The sequence below is a fragment of the Podarcis cretensis genome (genome assembly GCF_951804945.1).
Source record: "Podarcis cretensis genome assembly, chromosome: 1".
NCBI lineage: Eukaryota > Metazoa > Chordata > Lepidosauria > Squamata > Lacertidae > Podarcis > Podarcis cretensis.
Window position 1 is genome coordinate 23022565 of NC_137170.1, and position 25964 is coordinate 23048528.

Below are 25964 nucleotides of genomic sequence, written 5' to 3' on the forward strand. Positions count from 1 at the left end.
CAAACACTCTGCCCTGTCTTCAAATGGGGATAGTTGTGGCTCTTAATAAATGGAGCAAACTTGTATCAAAACCCAAATCGATAGTTGTATGTATGTATGTATGTATGTATGTATGTATTTAATTATATTAAATAAATAATAAACAATATAGTTGTATGCATTTAATAAATCGGTGTTAAGTAATACTTTTGCTATTAGGGAAACAGGTGCAGTTTTAATTTCTCTGTACCAGGAGTGGTCAACGTGGGACCCCCCCAGAAGTTGTTGGACTCCAAATCCCATCAGCCCCAGCCAGCAAGGCCTAAGGTCAAGTGTGATGAGAGTTGTATGTCCCACAGAGAAACTTACGGTCTTCAAATAAAAACATCTTGAAGGTCCCAGGCCTTATACAGAGAGGTTAGGCAGGCCTCAACTAGAGCCAGGGCTTTTTCGGCTTTGGCTCCGATCTGGTGGAACACTCTGTCACAAGAGACTAGGGCCCTGCGGGACTTGACATCTTTCCGCAGGGCCTGCAAGACAGAGCTGTTCCACCAGGCCTTTGGCCAGGGCACAGCCTGACTCCCTCCTTCGGCAATCTTCGTGGAGCTCTGGCCCAATGGTTGCCATTGGTTTGATTTGAATTTATTTTATAATGAATGATTTTAGAGTGTTGTGTTGTGTTGTACTGTTGTACTGTTTTATTGTTGTTAGCCGCCCTGAGCCCGGCTTCGGCTGGGGAGGGCGGGATATAAATAAAATTTATTATTATTATTATTATTGTCGCCCAGCACTATCTAGAGGGTACAACATTGGCAACATCTGCTCTTTTGAGCATTAACACAATCTTTTGAGCATTAACACAACAAGGAGTTGTGGGATAGAAGGCTCTAGTGGAATTGCACCAATTATTTTCATTGCTTTTTTACTTACTCTGAAGCGCTTGTTTCCTTATTAGCCTGTCCCCTTGTATGTACACATTTGCACAATGGACATTGTTTAATGGGAGAAAGTTGGCACAGGAACCTTTTCCTGTAATATATTTTTCTTTTCTGCCTTGAAGTTGAAAAGTAACAGCCAACATAACTCCACATTTGCTTGGCCAACTTCCACCATGATGTCTGTTGCTGACATGATAATTAAATATATTCTTCATTTTCATCACCCCTGGTTGGTATATTTGGCAGGATTCTGTTTCACTTGGTTCCAAGTTGAAATCCTTTCTGTGTGCACCTCTGGCATCTACAGGAAAGTGGTAAAGTAACATTTAAACAGGAAAATGTGCAGGGCAAGGAGGCAGGAATGTAAAGTTCAGATCTAGGCTGTTGGTTTATTTACATCTCTTTTCCAAGGATGCTCCTTAACTTTCATGTCCGCCGTCTCAAATGTGAAATAGGTGATGCAGCAGCAACAAGAACTACTGCTATTTTAGGCTGCATCAATGGAAGTATAGTGTCCAGGTCAAGGGGGGTAATCATACTACTCTATTCTGCCTTGGTCAGACCATACCTGGAATTGCCCGACTCTTCGTGACCCCATGGACCAGAGCACCCCAGGCACTTCTGTCTTCCGCTGCCTCCCGCAGTTTGGTCAAACTCATGCTGGTAGCTTCGCGAACACTATCCAACCATCTCTTCCTCTGTCGTCCCCTTCTCCTTGTGCCCTCAATCTTTCCCAACATCAGGGTCTTTTCCAGGGAGTTTTCTCTTCTCATGAGGTGGCCAAAGTATTGGAGCCTCAGCTTCACAATCTGTCCTTCCAGTGAGCACTCAGGGCTGATTTCCTTAAGAATGGAGAGGTTTGATCTTCTTGCAGTCCATGGGACTCTCAAGAGTCTCCTCCAGCACCAACACCTGGAATACTATGTCCAATTCTGGGTACCACAATTTAAGAAGGATATTGACAAACTGGAACGTGTGCAGAGGAGGGCGACCAAGATGATCAAGGGTCTGGAAACCAAGCCTTATGAGGAGCTGGTTTCAATGCTGGTGACACCACAACTTGTCCACTACACTAAGCTAGCTTAAGAGGCAACGGGCAGACTATGCCGTTTGAGGCAGACACCACACACTACATCATAGTAAGGCTGTTAGAATACTGAAATACTGTGTCCAGTTCTGAGCACCGCAGTTTAAGAAGGATATTGACAAGCTGGAACATGTGCAGAGGAGGGCAACCAAGATGATCAAGGGTCTGGAAACCAAGCCTTATGAGGAGCACTTGAAGGAGCTGGGTATGTTCAGCCTGGAAAAGAGGAGACTGAGAGGAGAGATGATAGCCATCTTCAAATATCTGAAGGGCTGTCACATGGGAGATGGAGCAAGCTTGTTTTCTCCTGCTCTGGAGGCTAGGACTCGAACCAGTGGCTTCAAGTTACAAGAAAGGAGATTTCGACTAAACATCAGGAAGAACTTTCTGACAGTAATAGCCCAACAGCAAATAGTCAAAGGTCAGTTTGCTGCAGCCATGCAAGCAGAGACCTGTTGGGAGCTATCCAGATATTTGTCTGATCTTCCCTTCTAACTTTTGATCAAAACCGAAGCCTGGTTTTCTTCCCAGAGCCAATAGACAGTTTCCTCCATAAGTATATAAATCTTTAAAACAAAATGCTTAAAACTCTCTTTTCTTTTTTCTCTCCTCCATACTCACTCCCTGCCTGTTGCAATTACCGGTAAATGAAAAGTACGTTAAATAAAGCATATGTTGGAGAATGTATTTATGGAGGTTCTCTTTAGTTAATCGAAGTTGCATTCTAGTTTTTGTTTGGTGCATTGAATATTGGGTAAAAGCACTTCAAATGTTTGATTTGCAAAAACAAACAAACAGCTTTTGCACTCACTGCATTCTGTGATTTAATGCAAACACTCGCTTTCAGTTTAGAGGCCCCTAATCTGTTCCTAAGAATGCAACTAGTGCGTTTATAGAACCCATAAGAAGAATTAAATTGCAGTCATGGGTGGAGGGATGCTTTGTGTCCCCCCCGTCCCCCTCCCAACGAAACCAAAGAATGGTATTAATGCGTTGCACTGGGAGATATTTTCAGCTAACTGCATGTTATTCATTCCTGAAGAATCTGAAGCAATGTCTGTGTGGGGGTGTCTCTAGAGTCAGGGTGACAGCAGTATCCTGCAGGAGATAATTATTTGAGTATTTATGATGCAACAGGGATGATGGTGCTCTTGGGTTAGCCCGAGCTGCATCTTTCCCATTGCTCCCCTCCCACCCTTTGAACTGAGCAAACTTATTGAGTTCAGTTGATTAAATCTGGTAACTGTGGTATAAACTTTTTTAAAAAAATAAATCAAATTTATTGCTGCTAACCTACGTTTGAAAAGTTCCAGAAAGGCATCTGGAAAATTTTAAAAATTTGCAGTTTAGGTGTTTCATTTTAAGTTCCCCCATTTTCCTCACTAGGCAGTTAAAAAAAATATGCTTGCCCTATGATGAATTTATAAATAGATGATCAAACTGACCTAAATAATGCAAATTACTTGGGAGTGTCACCCATTTCATTTGAACAGAAGAGATAGTAATTTAAATGCACAAAAATTGAACCTGTTTTTTATACTGCTGCTGTTACTGTGTTGTCTCCTGTCCATCTCCCTGGCAGACAAAGGTTCAGTGTCTTGGAGAAGCTAAAAGATTTCTTCCTGACCCATCGCCCAGAGAATTGTGATTGATGTTTGAAGTAACTCTTCCCATGATGGAAACCTTTTTTAATAATAATAATAATAATAATAATAATAATAATAGGAGTTATTCAAGTTACTAGATCGGGTAGAAAGAATACAGATCTTGATTAAGGAAGCTATCATAAAATGTATTCTAGCCCTCTGCAAAATATCTGGTAGCCCATACATACTGGATGTGTGTTAGTCACATTAGTGCTGAAGATGGAACAACAGAGCCAAGGCTGATGGTGCATTTACCGGCAGGTAGAGGAAGCAGTGGTGGCATTTGGCTTAAGTACTAGGGCACAGAGTCCCCCCCTACCCCTAGCCTTTCCATGCCATCTTCCCCTCTTTCGAGTTCAGAGCGGCATTTTATTCCCACCAGAACCCTGTGAGTTTCACCCAGTTTGCGTCCCAGCTGATGAGGGCTTATGGGCATCCAAGTCCAAAATGAGGACATTGGCCTCATTCACACATGACAGTAAACCATAGTTAATGGTATACCGTGATTACGTCCTTTTGGCCTGTTTCACTTCTTCCCACCAGCACATGGAGGATGCAAACAACAATTCCTGGCTTAGATATGTATCCCTTAAGCCTAAGTCACTGCTTGAAGCCTTATGTTCCAGCTCGATCACTGATACAGTGGTGCCTCGCAAGACGAAATTAATTCGTTCCGCAAGTTTTTTCGTTTTGCGATTTTTTCGTCTTGCGAAACATGGACTTTGGAAAAGCTTCAAAAATCACCAAAGTCTTCAAAAACCTCAAAAAAGGCTACCACACCGTGTGCTATGAGTTGCTCCTCGAAGTGAATGCACGGTTTTAAGAAAAAGGAAACAAACTTGCAAGACAAAGGAAACAAACTTGCAAGACGTTTCCATAGGGTAATCCGTCTTGCGAAGCAACTCAAAAAACGAAAAACTCTTTCGTTTTGCGAGTTTTTCGTCTTACGAGGCATTCGTCTTGCGAGGTACCACTGTATTATCTGCAGGAGCATTGCAGCAATTTCCTGAGTTGATGTTCCTCGTTTGACAACAGCAAGAAACTGAGTCTTTAGTGTCATCAGTCCAGTCCTGTGGAATACTCCGTCAACAGAGATTTGTGCAAGAATACATCTTTCCACGATAGTTATCTGATTTCCGATTTTAACACCCCCCCCCCCAGTTTTTATTGCACAGTCGTAGCTTGGATCACGTACGCCTTGCGAGTCGAATATTTTGGTTCCCAAATGCCACAAACCTGGAAGTGAGTGTTCCGGTTTGTGAACGTTCTTTGGAACCCAAACGTCTGATGTGGCTTCCGATTGGCTGCAGGAGCTTCCTGCAGCCAATCGGAAGCCGTGCCTTGGTTTCCAAACATTTTGGAAGTTGAACAGTCTTCCGGAACGGATTCCGTTCGACTTCCAAGGTATGACTGTATTGTTTTTATATACTAATTTTGTAAACCCGACTGATTTTTAAAAAATGGATTAGTGGTATATAAGTGCTTAAAATAAAATGAATGAATAAAATGAATGACATATCTGATTACCATTTGCTAGGTAACAGGAATAGAAGAGGGCTACTGTCTTGCTTTGTGGGCTTACCATATTCATTTAGTGGGCCACTGTGTGCACTTAAGAGGATCTCTGCTGGATCAGGCCCAAAGGCCCTCTGGTTCAGCTTCCTGCACTTACTGTGGGAATAAAATGCGGGACGAGTTGGGTCCTTTGTCTGATCCATGGAGGGTCTGTAGATGTCCTTAGGTTCATCGTTTTGTGTTCCTCTCCTAACCTTAATTTCCACCAGACTTGAAAGCAGGACTTCAATCCTAGTTAAAAGCAAAAAACTGTTTATAAAAGCTGTTGGGGTGAATTCACACTTGAGAGGGGAAGGACCATATGATTCAAGGCTGACATTCTACTTTTCTAAACTTGTGTTTCTGAGGCAGAGCTCTTTTTTTCACTGCAATCTTCCAGGAGGTTCCTGTTAGTCATAGAGTAACTATGACTAAGTTTCTCATTTACTGGCCACATCAATAAATTTTTCATATAGTTGCCACAGCACTGTAAATCGCCGCCAGTCTTCCCTTTATCTAGAAGCAAAGCGTCACTATACCGGAATGTCTCTGGCTGATTGTTCTGATAAGGTTCAAGAATGAGACTTTTGAATGACGGTGTCTTAAATGAAAGGAAGTTTAGTCAATCCCTCTCTGACATTCAGGTGAAATGAAAATGGATAAGATAAGGGTTTGTGCTACAATAACTTCCAGCAGTTCTGCTATTAGGAAGGCGCAATGGTTTTGTGCCAGCTAAGATTCTTCAGATGGAGTGAGTTTAGGACTGTTGACCACTAGTACTTTATCTTTCGGGTGCTTTTGAATCTGCTGTTTTCATGGGCCCCAGTGCCAATAGGCTAGATTATTGAGGCCTCCAACTGCACCTTTATTCATTCATTCATTCATTTCATTCACATTTGCTCTTGCACGGGGGAGCTACCTTCTATTCACCTTGGTATAAATGGGTTACCAGATACCCCTGGGAAATTAAAGGTGGTCAGACACCTTGTGGATCTTAAGCGTGTCTGCGTTTGCACACATCTTATGCTCCAGATGGTGTGTGAGGTCGATTTTGACCGTGACTGTTAGACTCTTGCTGAAGATTTAGTCGCCACAAGTTAATGACCTTCTGGGGTCATAAAACAACAATGAACTTTGCATCTTAACTAACAGCTGAGGGCCTAAGAGGCTTTCAGCTACTCAAAAGAAATGTGAGTAGTAACAACAGTTTCTTCAGATACTGTGGTGAGCCAGGAATTCAGAAATTGATGGTGGTAGTGGGGGGGGGGGACACTGCCCCCCCATCCCGGCCCCAAGTGTGTTAAGTCAGTAAGAGGTGATCAAAGCAACTGCATTGAAGGTTTTGTTCTAGAGCTGGAAATTAATGAGCCTCCTCGCTATGTGTTGTATTGAATAGGTGCAAAAACTGATTTCTCTCTCACTCTCTCTGGCTTCTTCAATGCTTATAAAAGTGACCTGAAGCCATTTTTTGGTGGCACGGAGCTGCAATCCCCCCCCCCCCGACTTTATCTCGCTAGCTGTAAATGCAAAAGTCGGAAATTGCTGTGTGGTAGTGGAAGAAAATACATTTAATAGTGTTGAGTTTCAAGATAGGTGGCTGTGTCGAGATTTAAAGATAGCCCAAGTGAAAGTGTACTTCATTCCCTATCAGATTCTTAACCCTCTCAAACTTAAGATATTTATAATACTTGATTGGGGTTGTTTACAGATCTAGTAAGGAATCCAGGGACAAAATGGTCTTGGGTAAATAATCTGTTTTAGAGACCTCTAGTCCTACATCTGCTGTATTCGAAACCTCAACTGGGTCACTAACTCTCATTAATGTTTATGTTTCAAACAACATTGCTGCCAAAAGGGACAGTTTGTCTACACACAGAGATATCTCTTGATCAACCGTGGAACAGGTCCCGACAGAATTCCACAAGAACTGTTCTGGCCCAGTGCTGAATTATTTGCTGCAAGGCACTCTTTCAGAAGCATAAACAAGATTATTCTGAATAATTCAGTAACAGGAAGAAGTTCATAGAATTACATAAGACTCTTTGGGAGTTTTTCCCCCCTCCCAAAATATTGAAAGATCTGTAACTTGCAATTTACGCATGGAAACTTTGCAACCATCAAGGTATGTTCAAATATGGCTTTCCAAAACCCAACCCTGCACCAGCTTTTTATACATGCCACATCTCATGTGCTTTTGTCAAGTTTGGAAAGAGAAGCTATCCTTGAACTGGACAGCTCACAGCTGTGAGCTGATGAGTAATTCTGTTAAATTCATAGAATTACTTAAGAGTCTGTGGGAGATTCCATCGAGGGATTCTTCAGCTTGCAATTGGCTTGTTGAAACTTCACAACCATCAAGATACTGAGACATGTTCAAATATGGCCTTCTACAATCTCCCCCACCCTGTTCCTCAGCCCTCAGAACATCAGTTTCGGACATATGTCACATTTCTGGCCAGCTCACAACTATGGTCTTGTGACTAATTTGACCACAATTTGCTATAAGTGTATCCTTTTCCCATAAGCCAAAGGCTGCATTTCGACATAACGAGAACGAGTGTTGGCCTTGTGTGCTATGTATGGCTATGAGGAGAATGGAAATGGCTACCAGTTAATTTTAACTATGGTTAGTCATGGGTGTAGCCAGGATTTTTGTTGAGGGGGCAGGCCTTTTGTGGGGGGGGGGCAGAACCTCAATTTGCTATTTATTTTTATTTTAATGGGGGGACAGCTGCCCCCCCGCCCTCCCTTGGCTAAGCCCATTTGGCTAAGCCCAGCTTCATAAACTGACTGGAAGTTGACTTGCTTCAACAAACCATAAGGTTAACCCTGTTTTGTTTGGGTTTGGATGACACAGCTAGAATTGGAAGGCCGGGGGGGGGCTATTGGGGGGGGAGCAGAAGTCCTGTCACACAAGTGGACATCCTTGTGCTGATGGTATGGTGGCTTAGTGCTACGCTGGAAACAAGGCATAATAATTTTCAGAATACATGACATTTTTCTTTACTCTGTTAGTGGCTTCTTCTGGTTTTTTAAATTGATCCTTATGAACTGGCAAAACCAGAGGCTACAGGTCCCTTGGTGTTCACTAGCTTTTATCTCTATTTGTAACAACAAAATTAAAAATATATGAAGATGATGATGATGATGAATACACCGCCCTACACCTGCAGGTCTCAGGGCAGTTCGCAGGACGAAATCAGAGTATAAAACCACAAAGTACATAATCAAAATAAAAACAACAATCTCCCAATAACCCCCCCCCCCAGCACATTTTAAAAGCACATAGGATGTCAATCAAATCATCCAAAGGCCTGATTAAAGAGGAACTTTTTGCCTGGCACCTAATGGTGTATAACGAAGTGACTCGATCCATAAAGGGTGAGATTTTTATTTTTATTTTTTCTTTGAAGTATGACACATTTTTCAATTTCCCCTCAAATTTCTGTCCCCCCCAGAAAACCTCTCAAGGGAAAAACCTCATCTTTTCCCATAGCTTCAGAATTTCTGGAATTTTTATATCTTTAGACACAGTAAGCTGTGACTGACCTAAAATGAAAGCAAAGGTTCCCAAACTCCGTGTGGCCGTGTCAGAGGCTTGTTATCGTAATGCTAACCTTAATCCTCTTTTGAAATATCTGCTGTTCCCTTTTTAAAAAAAAATAAATAAATCCCAGAACAAATGGATGTTTAACACATTCTGTTTTGTCTTGAACATCGGGTAAAGTATTATTTAATATAGCAAAACCTCTCTGGGTCGGACTGTTCCAACAAGTATCTCAGTTAATTATTTTCTGAAGAAAGGAAGTATCTAAGTATCTAAGTATTCTGGGACAGCACCACATCGCTTACCCCTGTCCTAGGGTCTAAGCACCATTAAGTGCTCTGTAATTTATATTTTTATTTTTTTGGCTTTGATTTGGCAGCTCAACGTATGCTGGCACCAAATGCTCAACAAAATGACGTTTGGATTGCAGGAAGTTCTGAATCCACATTTCTGATACTTTTTTGGGGGCAGCAAAGATGTTTTATGACTTGTACAGTGGAATGCTGCACGCAGTTTAAGGCCCTTGTTTTGGACAATCTGCGCTTCTTTGGCTGTCTTTATAGGGCACCGTGATTCATATTAAATTGGTTTGCCAATGCCTCTCCTTGTAATAATGGAAAATTTCAACTGAGGACACTCTGTCTTCACTGCAGCTGTGTCCGTGGTGGCCCTTCCAAGCTCTTTCAGTTCTAACTCTTGGAACGAGAGTCGTTTGACCTGTTGGAGCTTGAGCATTTGGTGTTTGTAGTACACAGTGAATCATCCACCTTTTTGTTTTCCCTTGGGACTCTATGGGAAAGTTAGCCACAGACTGATGCAGTGTTTCCCAACCTTGTGCCTCCAGCTGTTTTTGAACTACAACTCCCATCATCCCTGACTAGCAAGACCAGTGGCAAGGGATGATGGGAATTGTAGTCCAAAAACAGCTGGAGGCACAAGGTTGGGAAACACTGGATTAGAGAACCAGTATATAACTTTTTTTTTTTTTTTAAAAAAAAGATACCTAGGATTACGGTTAGTCTAGAATGTATTACTGATGTCTCTGCCCTCCCGGCTTTTAATCTTTGCTTCAATGTTTAATACCTGTTTTCTGTGATGATTTTGCTTTATGCTTGGTTTTGCATTACAAACACCCACCCAGCCACCCCTGGCTTCCACTCCTTCAGCCTCATATACTTCCACTCCTCAGCCTCATATACTGTATATGAAACAGAGGTTATCTTGATGCAAATGGGCTAGATGACCTTCAGGATCACTTCCAACTCTACAATTCTATGAAATCCCACAAGTTTTTGTGCTGACAAATGACAGAGATTAAGAGCCACTGGAATCAAAGTTCTGTTTAATCAAACGTGATCAAGTTAATAGCTTGTTCTTGTTCAATTTAACATGTAATGTTGTTGTCAGAATTAGATTTTGGTTCACCCAGCTTTAGGGTGTGTTTTGACTTCTTTTAGCTTAGGATAGCACGATTCGCTTTCGTTTTTGTTTTAGGTGAGTGCTCAGGAGTCCTAAAGGCGCCTGTGGTTTGCAAACATGTCATTTTTCATTATGTTCCTTAAAACGGTCTGGACCCCGTACTTTGCTGTGCTAATGGCAGATCAGCATTTCTTTGGTCTTCCCCTTTCAAACATATGTGTACTATATAGTAGCACACTTCGTGGAAATTCAGCTAATTATACTGATATGTGATACAGTCGTTGGTGTGCTGGATTAAGACCTGGGAGACCAGGGTTCAAACCCCTATGCAGCCATGAAATTCACTGAGTGACCTTGGACCTGTCACTCACTCTCAGCCTAACTTACCTCAAAGGCTTGTTGTGGGGATTAAGTGGGGAGGAGCAGAACTATGCATGCCACCTTGAGCTTCTTGGAGGGAAAGTGCAAAAATGCAAAAATAAAATATAAATAAATAAATAAATAAATAAATAAAATGCAAAAATAAAATATGAAATCAAAATGGGATGTGTCTTCTTCATCGGAGGTTTTTAAGCAGAGGTTGGATGGCCATCTGTCATGGATGCTTTAGCTGGATTCCTGCATTGCAAAGGGTTGGACTATATCAGGCATAGGCAAACTTGACCCGCCAAATGTTTTGGGACTACAACTCCCATCATCCCTGACCACTGGTCCTGTTAGCTAGGGATGATTGGAGTTGTAGTCCCAAAACATCTGGAGGGCCGAGTTTGCCTATGCCTGGACTATATGGTCCCTTCCAGTTCTGCAATTCTATGATTCTATAATTTGTGGAATGGATAATAAAACAAGTGCGAATTGCGGCCAAATCACCTAACTGTGGGATGAATCTTAGCTGAATGAAGAAATTGCCTTAGGTGGTTTGGCTGCTTCAGCCTATGGAGGCTAATCCTATATCACAGGATCAGCAGGGTTGATTTGTGAATTAAAATTTGCGCATTCTGAGTATGAAGCCAAAACATGAAGGAAAAGACTCAGTGCTGGATTGAGAAGGTGTAGACCCCCTTGGCCACATCCATTTTGGTAGCTTGGGCAATCCTCAATTGATGCCCTTCCAAAAGGAGCTCAGCTTCCTCAGCACCCACTGTGTAGCTCCTCACACAAGACTAGCTCCTTAGTCCTGCCCAAATTGATGAAGTTTGGGTTTGTCTCTTTTACTCAGTAACAAGGGAGAGATCTTTCTCAGCAGTGGCACCCCAAATATGGAATGCCCTCCCTAAACCCTCTCATGTGATGCCTACAAAAACAACCCTGGGATGGCTCTGTTGACATGAGACTCTTGATCTGAGGGTCCAAGTTTGAGACCCACGTTGGGCAAAAGATTTCTGTATTGCAGGGGCTTGGACTAGATGACTCTTGTGGTCCCTTCCAACTCTATAATCCTATGACTCTGTAGCCTAGTGATCCTCCTGCAGTAGGAAAAAGAAGAACAAAGCTGGCAGATGGCAAGAGGCACAACTTGGAGCCTTCAATCTGCTTTTTTTATATAAGCACCTAAACTCCACTAAATAATCACAGGCTGTTGGACGGAACATTTTGTGGGTGGGGGGACAGGAACAGGGTCAGACCTTTAAGAAAATACACACATGGATAAGCCCTAAGGCACAGTAGGATTTTCGACATACTGTGTTTACTATATTTGGTTCACTTCAGGCAGTTGTACCTACAGTCCTCTGGGATGGAAGGTCAGGTTAGGTGGAGGTAAAAAAACATTGCATGGATGTCAAGAACCAGCCCTTAACACTGTTTATTGTTTGAGTAAGATTTGCAGTACATAGATGCTTGGGGAATTGCTATTCTTATTTGAAACTTTCTTGCAGACAAATTCATTTTGTTAAGACTTCTTGCAAGGTAAGTGTGTCTGGGTTGAGTCTCAGGCAGACACACATCAGCAGTTCCGGAAAGTGTCAAAGGGTATATAAAGAAGCTCGTTCAGTTTCCCACCAAGGAAATTCATTCAGTTGCATGGCGCTAATCTGACCCGGGATCTTCCTTTTGACCGCAATCTGCAACATGGGACCTAGTTTTAATTTAATTCTCTCTCTCTGTGTGTGTGTGTGAGCCAGACAGACTCTGTTTAAAGTTGTTTGTTCTCCCTAGGAAACCCCGGGGAATTGCATTCCTGTGTGTTTGGAATGGAGGGAATAGAGAAAGCCAACAACATAAATCTTAGAGTCTGCGCCAAACTACAATTTCCAAGACTTCGAAGAAAAGCCGTAAAACTAGTGTAGAACCGGGATAAACCTGCTACCCCTAGTCTGTCTCCCCTTTTCTGTTTTTCAACATCTTCTTTTGGAAAGTCACATGTTTTGTGTCTTGGCTGCAACTTACTACAATGGTACCTCGTGTTACGTACTTAATCCGTTCCAGAGGTCTGTTCATAACAGGAAACCGCTCGTAACATGAGGCGTGCTTCCTCTAATGGCGCCTGCCGCGCCGCCAGAGCGCAACTTCCACTCGCATCCCGGGGCAAAGTTTGCAACAAGGGGCATCTACTTCTGGGTTAGTGGAGCACGTAACCTGCACCATTCGTAAGGGGGACAGTACGTAACACGAGGTACCCCTGTATAGGAACTGACTAAACCATTTGGAAACAAATAGTATATTTCCTGTTGTTGCTCTCCACCTAAAGAGAATTTTGTTGGACGAGTTGCATTGTGTAGCTAAAATGAGCTTAGTTTAATGTAGCCGTCCCATAGACATCCGACTGGCAATTTTGGGGACAAAATGCTAGATTTAGATAGGCCTTTGGTCTGATCTGCTACTATTCTCCTCACGCTCTTGTGTGCGTAGCAGTTAGTGGGCATGTTTGTAGACTGCTGTGATGCCACTTAGAAGTCATTTCCTGTGTTTAGATTTAAAAGCAGTCTGCTGCGTTGATGGGATGAAAAGTTAAAACCTATAAAAGCAACTCCCACCCCCAAAGTGCTTGACAGAGGCAATGTTTGAAGCAGTGTTTTCAACTTATACCCTGGTTCTCCTGTCCTTATCCTTCCCTTTTTCTTTAAAAAAAATAGTTACTATTAGCATATGCACATTTATTTATTTATTTAGAAAATTAATATACAGTACTGCTGAGCATTTTTGGCAAAAATGGCTATAAAATAAAAAAGCAATAAACTACAAATAAAGATCAGAATGCAATGAATATGCTTAAAACCTATCAATTAAAACGATGCCCTTGGGTAAAGAAGATTTTAGGGAATATTTGAGGCATCCAACAATTTCATTTACCTACATAGCAATCCCTCTGTGGCTTAATTTAGGTTTAAGTGACCCTACAGGTAGTTCACCTGTAATTTTCATGAAAAGTCTATTGGAATGAGATAAGCCAGAATCTATTTTTCTGAATCTAAATCAGTAATGCTTATTTAAGTTTGGTGGGTCTACCTACCCACCCCCAGAACTACACTGAGCAGCAGCAGACACAAGCTACTTCTACTCTAGAAGAGTTGGTTTCTTTTATACTGTGTATTTTGGGATAGCTCCTTACAGAGCAGTTTACAAAATTTAAATGCAATCCACACAATACAAGATCAGTAAAACCAATACAATCACAAACTAACATTAAAATAGTATAGTTTTTAAAGTCTTATTGCCAGCACATCCAGATTAAAAATGAAGCTCCTGCTTCTTTTGTGTCCAGTGTAAACACAAAAGAAAAGCTTATGTTTCCTGTTCTATTGTCACCCAAGTTATAGAGGAACTGTTGATGTATTGCATTAACATGTCGGTTATATTACGTACATCTTTATCTGTTTTAAGGAAGCCCTTCAACTGGCTGTTGAATGTGAAACTAATAAAATATCCAGTGAAGTATTGGCCAAATATATTTTTAGCAATATCCATTGAGGTTCAAGCAGACTTCTACTCATGCACTGGGACTTTTCTTTCCTCCCCTCTGCTTCAGAAGTTCCCCCAACCATCCAGAGCAGATTTGGGGGGCATGCAAGGGACTGTGGAAGCCAGGAGTAGAAGACAACACACCACTTAGATGTCACCCAGGCCTCTTGTTCCAACTGTTTGTTGCATTTCAACAAAGTACACTATGCCTTTGTCAATCCTTCAGCATGTAAGAATATTGGGTATGCCCACCAATGCCATTGCAGTTCTATATTCAATACCTTCAAGAGCACATTGGCTGTGCTTGTGTGTGGCTATAGTTAGCTGGTATATCTGCAGCAATGCTGTTATCTTCCTGTCTGGCGATGACTCTCATGACAAAAATGAGGTTACGCATGGACAGTTTACTGCTCCAGTTCTGTGTCCCAAGAATTCCAGCGCTGAAAAACATGGACAGTCATTCAAGGATTATTTCTTTCTCCATCTCTGTGATTCACCTATAACAAGTTATTGTGGCGTTTCATTTTTAGGGAACAATCTCTGGTATGTAAGGACGGGTGATAAGTGCTTTCTCAACAGCTGATTTCTAGCCAGCTGGGGCAGTGGCCCAGGAGTCTTACATCGTTAATCCCCAGTGTCAAGAATCGTGACTCAGCTCTTCCCGCTATGAGCATTACAGCTCTACTTTACGAACCTGTCGCCTTGATTATAGTTGACCCCACCAGCCCCATGCATGTCAGAAGCCTTTTAAAACTGAATGCCGAGGTTTTCAGAGGGTTTGTTTTTTTAAACAAGGCCTTGTGGCTTACGTAAGGGTTTCAACGGGGCAGCCCTTGTGCTGCTGACTCTATACTGTCAAAGCCGTCTAATCTAATCCAAAACAGGAAGACTGCAAGTAACATAAGTTCAAGAGGAAAAGGATTATAATGGCTCTGTACGTGAGAGGCCTGGTGCTCTATTGTGGCTTAGGAAATTCTGACCGAGTCAGGGTCAAACCATCTATCAATATCTTCTGAGGGAGATGCCTGGGGCCTCTTCTCGTGCTGCTTTTTATATGCATGTGTCTCTTAAAAGCACTACTCGGTGTTTTTAAATATATCTAATGTGTTCCAAATAAACTTTATTGATTTAAATCTTGCTGATAAAAAAATAATCTAGGAAAACACCAAGAGAGGCGGCATTGCACTGCACAAGACAACTGGCCCATCTGGACCAGTATTTATTGACACTGGCTGGCAGCAGCTTTCGGAAGCTTGGGAGAAAGTTCCTTTCCCCCCACACCTAATTCTTTAGCCAGGGATGAAAACTGACGCTGCATGCAAGGGATGTTTTCTATCACCGAGTTATGGCTCCTGACACAGTGATCTGAAATTTCCCCTCCCCATAATTCCATTTCTCTCTCTATATATTTTGACACACCTGTGACACAGTCCCCTCATAAGAAAGCAAGATCCATTCCTAGTTCTCTTTCTTTCTTTCTTTCTTTCTTTCTTTCTTTCTTTCTTTCTTTCTTTCCTCCCTCAACTTTTCGTCCTCACTGCCTCACAAATTATAGAGCATCCTCCTCGAAAGAGAGCCATTTCCCTACATGTCACACCACCCCGGTTTTCTTCTCATGTGCCTTTTTCTTCATGGGTTTCCAGAGGCATTTTTTCCAGGGTGTGTGTAGTGGGGGAGGGATGTGAAGTAAAACAGTGTTGGGGGGGGCAAGCTAGTTACTCACAAAAATAAAAATAAAATAAATGTCTGCACATTTTGACTTATACTTCAGGTTCTACAAATGCTAGAAATGTAACTTTTTTTAAAAAAAGGAAAGGTGGGAACCTGGGGATTATGGTTCGGGGGAGGGCAGCATTTGTCCCCATGGCCACCCGTGCTTTCCTTGCACCTATTGGGGCAGCTCTCCCAAATCCATTCCCAGGTTTCTTCCAAGTTCTCTCTTGCTTTATTTGTCCCTGTCTCATTTAATTTATCTACAGTTGTTTTTCTCTTCCCTGTCCCCCCTTTAATCTTTGCCTCATTTCTGTTTCATTGCACTTCTAAGATACCCCCTTACCTTCCCTCAGCCACTTACACCCCCTGTTTGGTTTGTATCTTGGTCTCTGAACAGCTCATAATATAAATAAAAGTGAATTTCCATTTTTTTTAAAAGAGGCAGTATCCTGCTTACACACGTGTGCCCTTCACGCTTGATGAGGTGCATATGTGTTTAGTATTCAGGATAGGCATATACAAGAACAAACTAGTAAAACGAAAATCTGCCTTTAGGCTTGGAATATCTTGAATTCCTTTCCAACCCCCATGACAGCATATCTGGTAGTCATACGACAACCGCAACTACTGTCGTTTTCTGCTTAAGTCATTTTGTTGCCATAACATGCAGCGTACGGAACCATGTTTGTTCTGTGTGTCATGTTACACTTTTTTTTTGAGGAAAATATGATTCTCCTGTTGACATTTGCTCTTCCCCAGTCGCTTCTGCATCCAGCGCGATGGCAGGGCATGTTAACATTATGCACGGCTCTGCTTTCTGAGAATGTGGAGTCAAAGCTTTCATATTCCCTCTTGAGTCACGAGGGGGGAAGGAGGCAGGGTTAGAAACTCAGTTATATAAGTTAATGGCTCCTTAAACCTGGATTAGGGCCACCGCAATGGTATGTCTAGGCGCCATTCCCCGCCCAGTGGAGATGATGATGATGATGATGATGATGATGAATTTCATTTCTATATATTTTAAAGAAAAAACCTCAGAGTGGTTTGCAACACATGAAAACATCAAATAAAACAATCCAGAATAAAACAAAGTTTCAAGCAAAATATTTCAGATCCTCCTCTAAGTGACATTTTGCTTTCTCCATATTTATTCAGTGTTGGGCTAGGACCTGGGAGGTCAGGGTTCAAACCCCCACTCAGTCATGAAGCTCACTGGGTGATCTTGGGTCTCTTAACTCACCTCACAGGGTTGTTGTAGGAATTAGCTGGAGGGGGGTGAACCATGTACTCAAGGGAGGAAAAGGTGAGATTTAGATGCAGTAAATAAGCTCTTCTATTTACCAGCTTAAGAAAGCTGGAGGGGCCAGCCAGATGGAGATGTCAGTCGCCAGCCTAGCATCCAGAAATCTCCACATGGTCGGAGTTGGACCCACGCCAGTAGCAAAATGCACCTGGCGCCTGGCTAATTTCTAACACTTGGAGGGAAGGAGATCATGACTGTAAGACAAGGCAGAGATATGACTGCCCTAGAGCTGTAAATCAGGGGTAGGGAACCTGTAGCCTTCCAGATATTGGATTCCAACTTCCATTTCCCCTGACTGTTGCCCATGCAGACTGGAACTGGTGAGAGTTGGGGCCCAAGAACAACTGGAGTCCCCATCCCTGCTAAAATTAATTCAACAGCAGATTTTTCTTTTAACAAAGAAAGCCGATTAGGGTTTTTTTGTTTTTTTTTTGCCTCCTTTGGTTTTCAAAGGTGAAATTTGTGCATTTCAGTTAGAAGAAGGCTACATCAGAATTATAAAGCATCTGTGAATACCGTAATTTAGAAACCAAATCAAAATAGTTGTCCTTCACAGTGATCACATTTTCTTACTGTTTGGTGTAAGAAATTAGTGGACGTAAGCAGCCAAGAATGCACTGCCTTTTTCATTTGATTTTTTTATTTTGCACTGGAATATGCACTAGTAAATCAGTGAATACATTTTGTTAATTGGCAGTGTAAAGAACTTTCAGAAACACCTTAAGTGTATCGGCCATCAGTTTGTTGCTATTTTCTCCATTTGAAAGCATAATAAAAATATGTAACGGGGGTGGTTAGGGACATATGTCACTCTTCAAAAATGACTTCATGGTTGGTGATTTCTACCCTCATCTTGTTGCCAGCTTGCTTATTATAAACATCTAATAGCCTGACATGCTTCAGATAATATAGAAATAAAAATAATGTATACTATGGTTGTATGTTTATACTGATTGATTGATTTGATAGCAAATACTGGGTGATATTCAGCTATGTTTTAGTCAGAGTGGAACCCTTGAAATGAATGGACCTAACCCTGCTAATTAATTCCAGTGTTTGATAAAACCTAGTAGAATACCTCTCACTGTCTTTCAGTATTGAGATTTTCAGTTATTATTTTATAGATTTCTAGTTTGTATTTGAATGATTAGTTGTCATCCTAAGAAGCCAATGTTAAGATTCCAATATTTAAAATAGCGGCAAAAACAATTAACAACAATAAAATAATCTAGAATAAAATGGTTCTTTAAAATGACAGCCATAAAACCATCTGAATGTAGACTAAAATAATAATAATAAATATTTGGATCTTTACTAAAGGACAGTCTGATGGGGGGGTATGAATTTTCTTGGAGATTGCATCAGACCTTTCAATGATGATGATAAATAATTTATTATTTATACCTGGCGCATCTACCTAATACATTAAAACATCAGTCATTAAAAACTTCCCTAAAGAGGGCTGCTTTCAGATGTCTTCTAAACGTCAGATAGTTGTTTATCTCTTTGACATCTGATGGGAGGTCATTCCACAGGGCGAGTGCCACTACCGAGAAGGCCCTCTGCCTGGTTCCCTGTAATTTGGCTTCTCGCAGTGAGGGAACTGCCAGAAGGCCCTTGGCGCTGAATCTCAGTGTCCGGGCTAAATGATGGCGGTGGAGACGCTCCTTCAGGTATACAGTGGTACCTCGGGTTAAGTACTTAATTCTTTCCGGAGGTCCGTTCTTAACCTGAAACTGTTCTTAACTTGAAGCACCACTTTAGCTAATGGGGCCTCTCGCTGCCGCCGCACCACTGGAACACGATTTCTGTTCTCATCCTGAAGCAAAGTTCTTAACCTGAGGTACTATTTCTGGGTTAGCGGAGTCTGTAATCTGAAGCGTATGTAACCTGAAGCGTATGTAACCTGAGGTACCACTGTGCTGGGCCAAGGCTGTTTAGGGCTTTAAAACTGGCCATAGGATGTCCTCTTTCTTCTGAACTTGGAGTAGAAACATTCAAGTCTGCAAAAGTTCCATTCACTGGGTTGGCCATGCTCCTAAAAATCTGCCGTTCATGTCTAGAAAGTTTAGAATGACATTATTGTCCTGCATCTGTATGTAATGTCAGGTCATAGACAGTTCAGTTTTCCCCAGCCTGGAATATGCTGTTTCTTTAAAAAGAAACTAAGGCAGTAACTGAATTTAATTTCTTAATAAATAACTGTATTTTTCTATCTTTTCTTTTTCAGGAAAAGAGGGATAGAAGTTATACAGGTGAGTACAATTGTTTTCCCGTCCCCCAATTCTTTAAAGGGGTTTCCTTTCTAAATCTCTTTATCTATATTTGGTACCACTGCCTTTCAAGTTTTCCTTGCTTTGGGGTGGCGGACTTGTACTTCTAATGCTGGATTGCAGATAGGTTTCATTATGCCATAGTATTGCAATTATGGGGTGGAAGAAGGCATTGCAAAACAACAACAACACATGGTTTCCAGAGCACACTGCATTGCTTTTGGCACTCAAATTATGAGAACAAACGTAGGAAGCACCTAGTGCAATTCTCAGTATTTCCTTCTGGCTCCACCTATTTGTAGCCAAATCATGCCCTCCAGTAGCCTTTTAAAAAGAGGGTCTAGGGGGGTAGCCTGCCTCTGCCCCCCTGTAATCCAGGTAATATGGTTATTCCCCCTATCCTGCCTTTCTTTTGTAATGTGATGAAACACACAATGGGTTGTGTGTCTTATTACTCCGTGTGATGGGGAGAAGAGGAGATATTAGGCAGAACGTCGCAGGAGAAACCATCTGTTGTTGGCAGTGCCTTATCTACACCCAAAGGGTGATATTCATTGTTAGTCATACTCTGAGCATGTCAGCATCGCCCTTGAGCCAGTGCCACTAACTGGACTCATCCACTTCAACCCCGACTGGGCTAGGCGAGATGGGTAGCACTTCCAGAGACCGCCTTCTGCACAGGAACAGGTCAAAGTGCTGTGGACTCACAGCTTAGTGTTGTGAGCACCGGATTCACTCCCACAAGAAGACAGTCATCGCACAGCAGAGTATAGCAGAGTATAGCAGAGTATAGCAGAGCATAAACGACTCGGAGAGCAGCTCTGTAGAATATCTTCTTTATTCTATCTACAACTATAATACAACTATATACAGAGCTAAATGAGGTCTAAGCATAAATGAATGCTGAACTGCACTGAGTGTCTGCAGCTGCTCTTAGCAGCAACCTTATCTAAACACACGATCTCTAACACTCAGTCTCTCTCCGACACACTGACTGACTGACACTTTGATGTGGTGCTGGAGCGGAATAAGTAGAGAGGAGAAAACCGCCCCTCCTCTCTGGAGAATCACCAGACTCATCAGCAGATTCTTGGATATGGGAGGGGTGAAATCTCCTCAGAGCAAAGGCATCAAAATCAGTGGATTTAAGGTGTTGAAGTCCATTGACTTCCATGAGTCTACTCTGAGTATGATTGATGTTGGAGATCACCCAAAGACTTAAGGGAAGGGAAAACCCCCATATTATTAATGAATGCACAAAATGTGCCAGTGGAAAGAACAGAAAACGAAATACTCAACAATGCGCTGTTATAAATGTCTTCAAGCATCTGGACTTGGCTAATGTCAGAAGGTCTACAGTGCTTTATAACCCGTTGCCCTGACTCAGTAGGAGTCACCCGGTGAAGTTTGCTTTAATTAAAAATTGTAATCCTTGGCTCCAGTCATCCAACTAATTCTTGGAGCTCAAAAATAGGGCAGCAGTGTCTCACTGAATGAAGAATCCAGATCCATGACTAATATTGATCAGGTAGAGATGGTGTACAATGACTGGTGTCGGTTCTTTTTCTTCTGCATTCCAGCGACATTAGTGCAAAGCAAAGGTTTTGCTGAGAAGGGATGGAGTATATTTTTTTTCAGTGCCTCGTAGTAAAAAAAGCTTCCATTATCGCTAGTGAATCCTGTTTGAAGATTATTATTCAAGAACAAAATTTTGTACTTCAGAATAAGTGTAATACAGTGGTACCTCAGGTTAAGAACTTAATTCATTCTGGAGATCCGTTCTTAACCTGAAACTGTTCTTAACCTGAGGTACCACTTTAGCTAATGGGGCTTCCCGCTGCCACTGCACCGCCGGAGCACGATTTCTGTTCTCATCCTGAAGCAAAGTTTTTAACCTGAGGTACTACTTCCGGGTTAGCGGAGTCTGTAACCTGAAGTGTCTGTAACCTGAGGTACCACTGTAGTCACAAAAGCATAGGGAGGAGATGCTTACAGTTGCTTGCGGAACTGGAGATGCTACTTGGATAAAATCACCAGAAGAAATGGCTAAAGCTTTTCTTGCTTTCAATTCAGAGGGGCTAGTTTTATGAGAATCTACCTACAGTGTGTTTTCATGGAAGAACATCCTTCCCACTCTGCAAACGGGGCCCTGTGCACCTTGCCAGCTTCTTGCTGCTCATTCACTCAAAAGATATCTCAGGGTTAGGCTCAGGTGTGTCATACGGGAACTTGATTTTCCTCTCTTCCCAAAATGGATAGCAAAACCTCAGATTATTATTGCATAAGGATAAATGAATTGCTTTTGTCAAATTGCTCATAACCTGTTGCAACATTTCATGGCAGAACAATTTTATGTGTTCAGAGAGGCGGTGCTGGTACCTTATCAGTGCAGATCACTGTTCCTCTCGAACAGGAATTTATGAAATCTCAAATCTAGGAGCAGAAGCAGCAAGTGCCACTTTTCAGTTTGGATTGGCGTTTCTGTGTAAATGCACATACCAAGAATACATTTCAAAGAGGTTGCTGAAAATGCTGAGAAATCAAAATAGGATGGATTAAAATTGAAACTTGCAACTCAGCTTAAAGTTGTAACAGGAATATATTAATAGATACTATTCTTAAAGATTTATCTGTTTTTACTTAACATGCTGTGCTTCCATCAGAAATATGACCCATCGGAACATATAGGAATCAGAGTATTTGTCTATCTAAGCTCAAAATGCTCTGAACACAGATTGGCAGGTTCTCTGTAGAATTTCAGATGGGTGTTTTCCAGTCCTAGTAGAGATGGCAAGGGTTAAAAAGGGTACCCTTTGCATGTAAAGCAGCCCTTTCCCAAGCTGATGCCCTCTAGATAATGTCCAACTGCAGCTCCCACCAGTCCTCACCCGCATGGCCAACAGCTGGGATTATGGGAGTTTTATTCCAACAATATCTAGAGGGCACCAGTTTGGGGAAGGCTTACGTAAAGCATGTGTTCTACCCCCGAGTTATGGCTTCTCCTCAAGGCAGCTTCTAAAATTCATATATAACTCAGGCAAACTAAAAACATCACAGAGGCATGCAAAAGTGCAGAGGATCAGTCTAAATAGCCTTCTCTGCTAATAAAGAAAAATTAACTGGCCAGTCCAAAGAGGGAGATTCTTATCAAGCAGGTGCTGTTAAGACAGCTCTTGCACATAAAAATAGTCTTGCTTTTGGTGATGAATTTGAACAACATTTTTGTTGTTGCCACAGTTGTAGTCTTAATTTGGGATTCCTTCCCTGCTAAATTAGCAGATGTGCCCTTTTAAATGGTGTTCCAGTTCTAGCTTGATCTAGATGTGTCAACTCTGTAATGCACGTCCTTCCGTCATAAGAACAGCCCTGCTTGGATCAGGCCAGAAGTCCATCTACGTCCATCCATCCTGTTCTCTCTGTGGCCAACTGGATGCCTATAGGATTCCAAACCTGAGTACCAGAATGCTATCCCCAGTTGTTACTGGTATTCAAAGACACAAGGCCTCCAACAGTGGACACAAAACTTAGACATTGTGGCTAGTAGCCACTGATAGCCATTTCATCCATTAAATTGGTTTCAGCTTCTTCTAAAACCATCCAAGTTAGAAGCCATGACTACTTCTTGTGGAAGCAAATTCCAGAGGTTAACTACATGCTGGATGAAGAAGTGCTTTCTTTTGTCTTCCAACATTCAGCTTCATTGGATATCTTCTTTGTGAACAGCCCCACCCCACCCCGCCATTGTGTGCAGCATTGGCCAATGAAAGCTTTCTGTTATCTTTAAATGCAAAATAGGTTATAGTTCAGTCGCAGCCCATGAGACAGGAGAAAAAAACTTGGCCAACGCTCTGCAGTATTGAATATACTATGCCTGCTTGGCTTGTGCAAATATTTGTTCTCATGATACGGCACCGCTTCATAAATCTCTACTAAGCTTGTGACACAAAATTGCTGGTCACAATTGGAAGACGTCGTTTTTCTGCTGAGGAACCGTTCTGCATGCTGTGGGTGGAAATGCTGGAGGTTGCTGTACAGCACACCGAGAGGATTTAATTGGGTATTTTCACACCAGTTACTTCTGAAAATGGTCAACTCTTTAACTGTGGTTCATGTACCCTGTCACGTACCCTGGCTCTAGATCACGATATCCCGGTCTTAGTGAAGTGGTAGGGGGTGCATTTGTGTTAAGCAGTAGGCTTGCATTTGTTCCAGGATTATATCCTCCTGATCTATGCTTAGGAGAAGCCGGCAGTGGCGGCTGCTGACAACAACTACAGTTCCGTATGTCTGCAGTCCTCTATTCTGTGTAGCCTGCTAATACTGTATGCGGGTTTACTTAGAAAAACTTGCTGTTTTAAAAACCAAAACACTGAGGGTGTGATCTGCTTGTACTGGCATCGTACCACCCTTGTACAGAAGCGGTGGTGGCACCCAGATTGTGGAACACCCTCCTCGTAGATGCATGATTTGCACTGACACTACAATCCTTTCAGTGCCAGATTAAAACTTCTATTTGTGTGTGTTTGCCTGGACGTTTTTAAGCATCGGTTATGCCGTCCAAGTGGCTGCTTCTGTTTCTTTATCTGTTTAGAAATGGTATAACTAGTTTAGTTATGCCCATTTCACATCGCTGTGCTATCCATGTAGGGGTGAATAACAGTTTGTAAAAGTATTAGTTACAAATTTAAAATAAAAAAAGATTAAAATAATGCTACATAGAGGATTGTCCCCCCCCAAAAAAAAACCTTTGCATACACATCATCATCACCTTCATTGAATTGATATCTGAATCACCCTCCACAAATATGTCCCAAGGCAATTTATGGACATACTCCTAAAAACAGTGCTCCCATTTTACTGTTGCTGGGTTGTTGGTTTTTTGTTTTTTTTAAAAAAAACAACACAGTGAAAATCTCCATCCTTTTAAAACAGCTGGATTCACCAGAAAGCTTCGAGGAAGCGAGTTTATCTTTAGCCAAAGTCAAGATACCGATGAAAACAGTTTGCACTAATTGTTGCCAGGCAACGGTTATTTTTGTAAAATGTTGAGGGCTTTACTTTTGTGTGAAACATTAGTAGAATAAGCAAAGAACAGCAGAATATATCCAAGGAAAGGGAGCTTATAAAATACATATCGTATACATAGAGACTCGTCTGGAAGCCCTCCAAGCCAAGCACAGTTTGAAGGATGTTGGTGAACTGTCTCCCTAGGATCAGGGAAATGGTATTTACTTTTCTTTGCCTGCGTGCCAGTGGCTTACGAGAAAAAGGCACTTTTTTCTAGGATAGTTCAACTCTGGCTTCAGTGCCTAATAATGATGATGATGATGAAGATGATGATGTTAACAGCATTTATATTCTACCCTTTAGCCGAAAAGGCTCTTAGAGTGACTTACAAAACTCCATTCTAAGACAGTCCCTGCAGGGCATACAAGGAAATAAGACTGGGAGGGAGGAGGAGAAAGCAAGCTCAGACGCACATTTTAAAGTTACAACCATTGTCAGTGGTCATTCCTGGTGGGTTGTCCTTGAATAGAGAGCAGCCCTTCTCCAGAAACAACCCACCATCGGATCCGAGTGGAGCTGGTGACCAAATCCAGGTCAGGAGAACAGATAAGCTCCTCCCAGAGTCCTTCTCTCAGACAGCTGTCTCAATGGCAGTTAGAATCCTCACAGGAGGGGGTTGATGACATTAACTCTTCCTTTCATGCCATTGGCCAACATATTGGGGGTATCCAGGTGGCAACCATTTCGTGCCGGGGTTCCATTCCTGGCTCCCTTGCCTGACCCTGTTCTGCCCTTGGTGGCTGTGCGTCGGTTGGACACACACAAAATGGTCGCCACCTGTAGACGGTATACATGCCCCAGAAAGCTTGACTTTAACAAATGAATAGGCTTCTCAACTTTGCGTAAGGTTGCTGCAACCATTTTTCACTCTCTTGTGCCACCTCGCATCCATCTTCCCAAAGACAAAAGCCCACAGGGTTGTGTTATATCCCACAACCTTCAGCATGAATGCTGTACTGGCAGTTAACAAGAAGATGAAAAAGAATGCAAGCATGCCGTAAATTGGCAGAAGGCAACAAATAAAATGCAACCAACAACTCCTCATTTGTTTATTTATCAGAATTTGAGAACAGGGGTATATGGCATATTATTGTGTGTGTGTTTGTGTGTGTGTTTTTAAAAGGGCTATCCCAGGAGCTTTGTGTATTGTGGTTCTTTAGGAGAATAGAATGTGGTGGTGCCTCAGTCTGGATTCTCAGCTTTGTTTTAAAGTTTCTTAAAATAGCATTTTAGGATTGTGTGGACATTTTAGGAAAGTGTGTGTGTTATCATCTTCAATCTAAGAAACAGAGTGGTGGCAAAACAAAATTTACTGTGGTTAAAAATTAAATTGCATAATAAAAATTAAGCAAAAGAGCAAATATTTTGGGATGAAGTGTGCAAAATATCCTCATGTATATGGGTTGCAGAGTCTCATTTTCCTTGGTGCAGAATGAGTTGCCTGGGAGCAGAATTTTATTTTTTAAAGACAGAATGCTTACAGCTCCTTCTCTCCCATAGTCTCTGTACAAGCAGAAGATGGTAAAATGGTCCTTGAA

At 41.9% G+C, this 25964-nt stretch overlaps 1 protein-coding gene and 1 long non-coding RNA gene across 2 annotated transcripts in view; one reads left to right on the plus strand and one right to left on the minus strand.

Annotated features, from left to right (window-relative positions):
* ITPK1 (inositol-tetrakisphosphate 1-kinase) overlaps positions 1–25964 on the plus strand; it is a 125471-nt gene that overhangs the window by 14584 nt on the left and 84923 nt on the right. Inside the window, exon 2 of the mRNA XM_079949247.1 lies at positions 19317–19341. Within this exon, the coding sequence (XP_079805373.1) occupies positions 19317–19341 (25 nt within the window). The remainder of the gene's footprint in view (positions 1–19316; positions 19342–25964) is intronic.
* On the minus strand, positions 827–6962 carry LOC307202943. The gene is made up of 3 exons (XR_013833056.1): positions 5233–6962; positions 3532–3687; positions 827–1218 (listed from the first exon to the last, which is right to left on the minus strand). It is a non-coding gene; the product is annotated as an uncharacterized lncRNA (long non-coding RNA).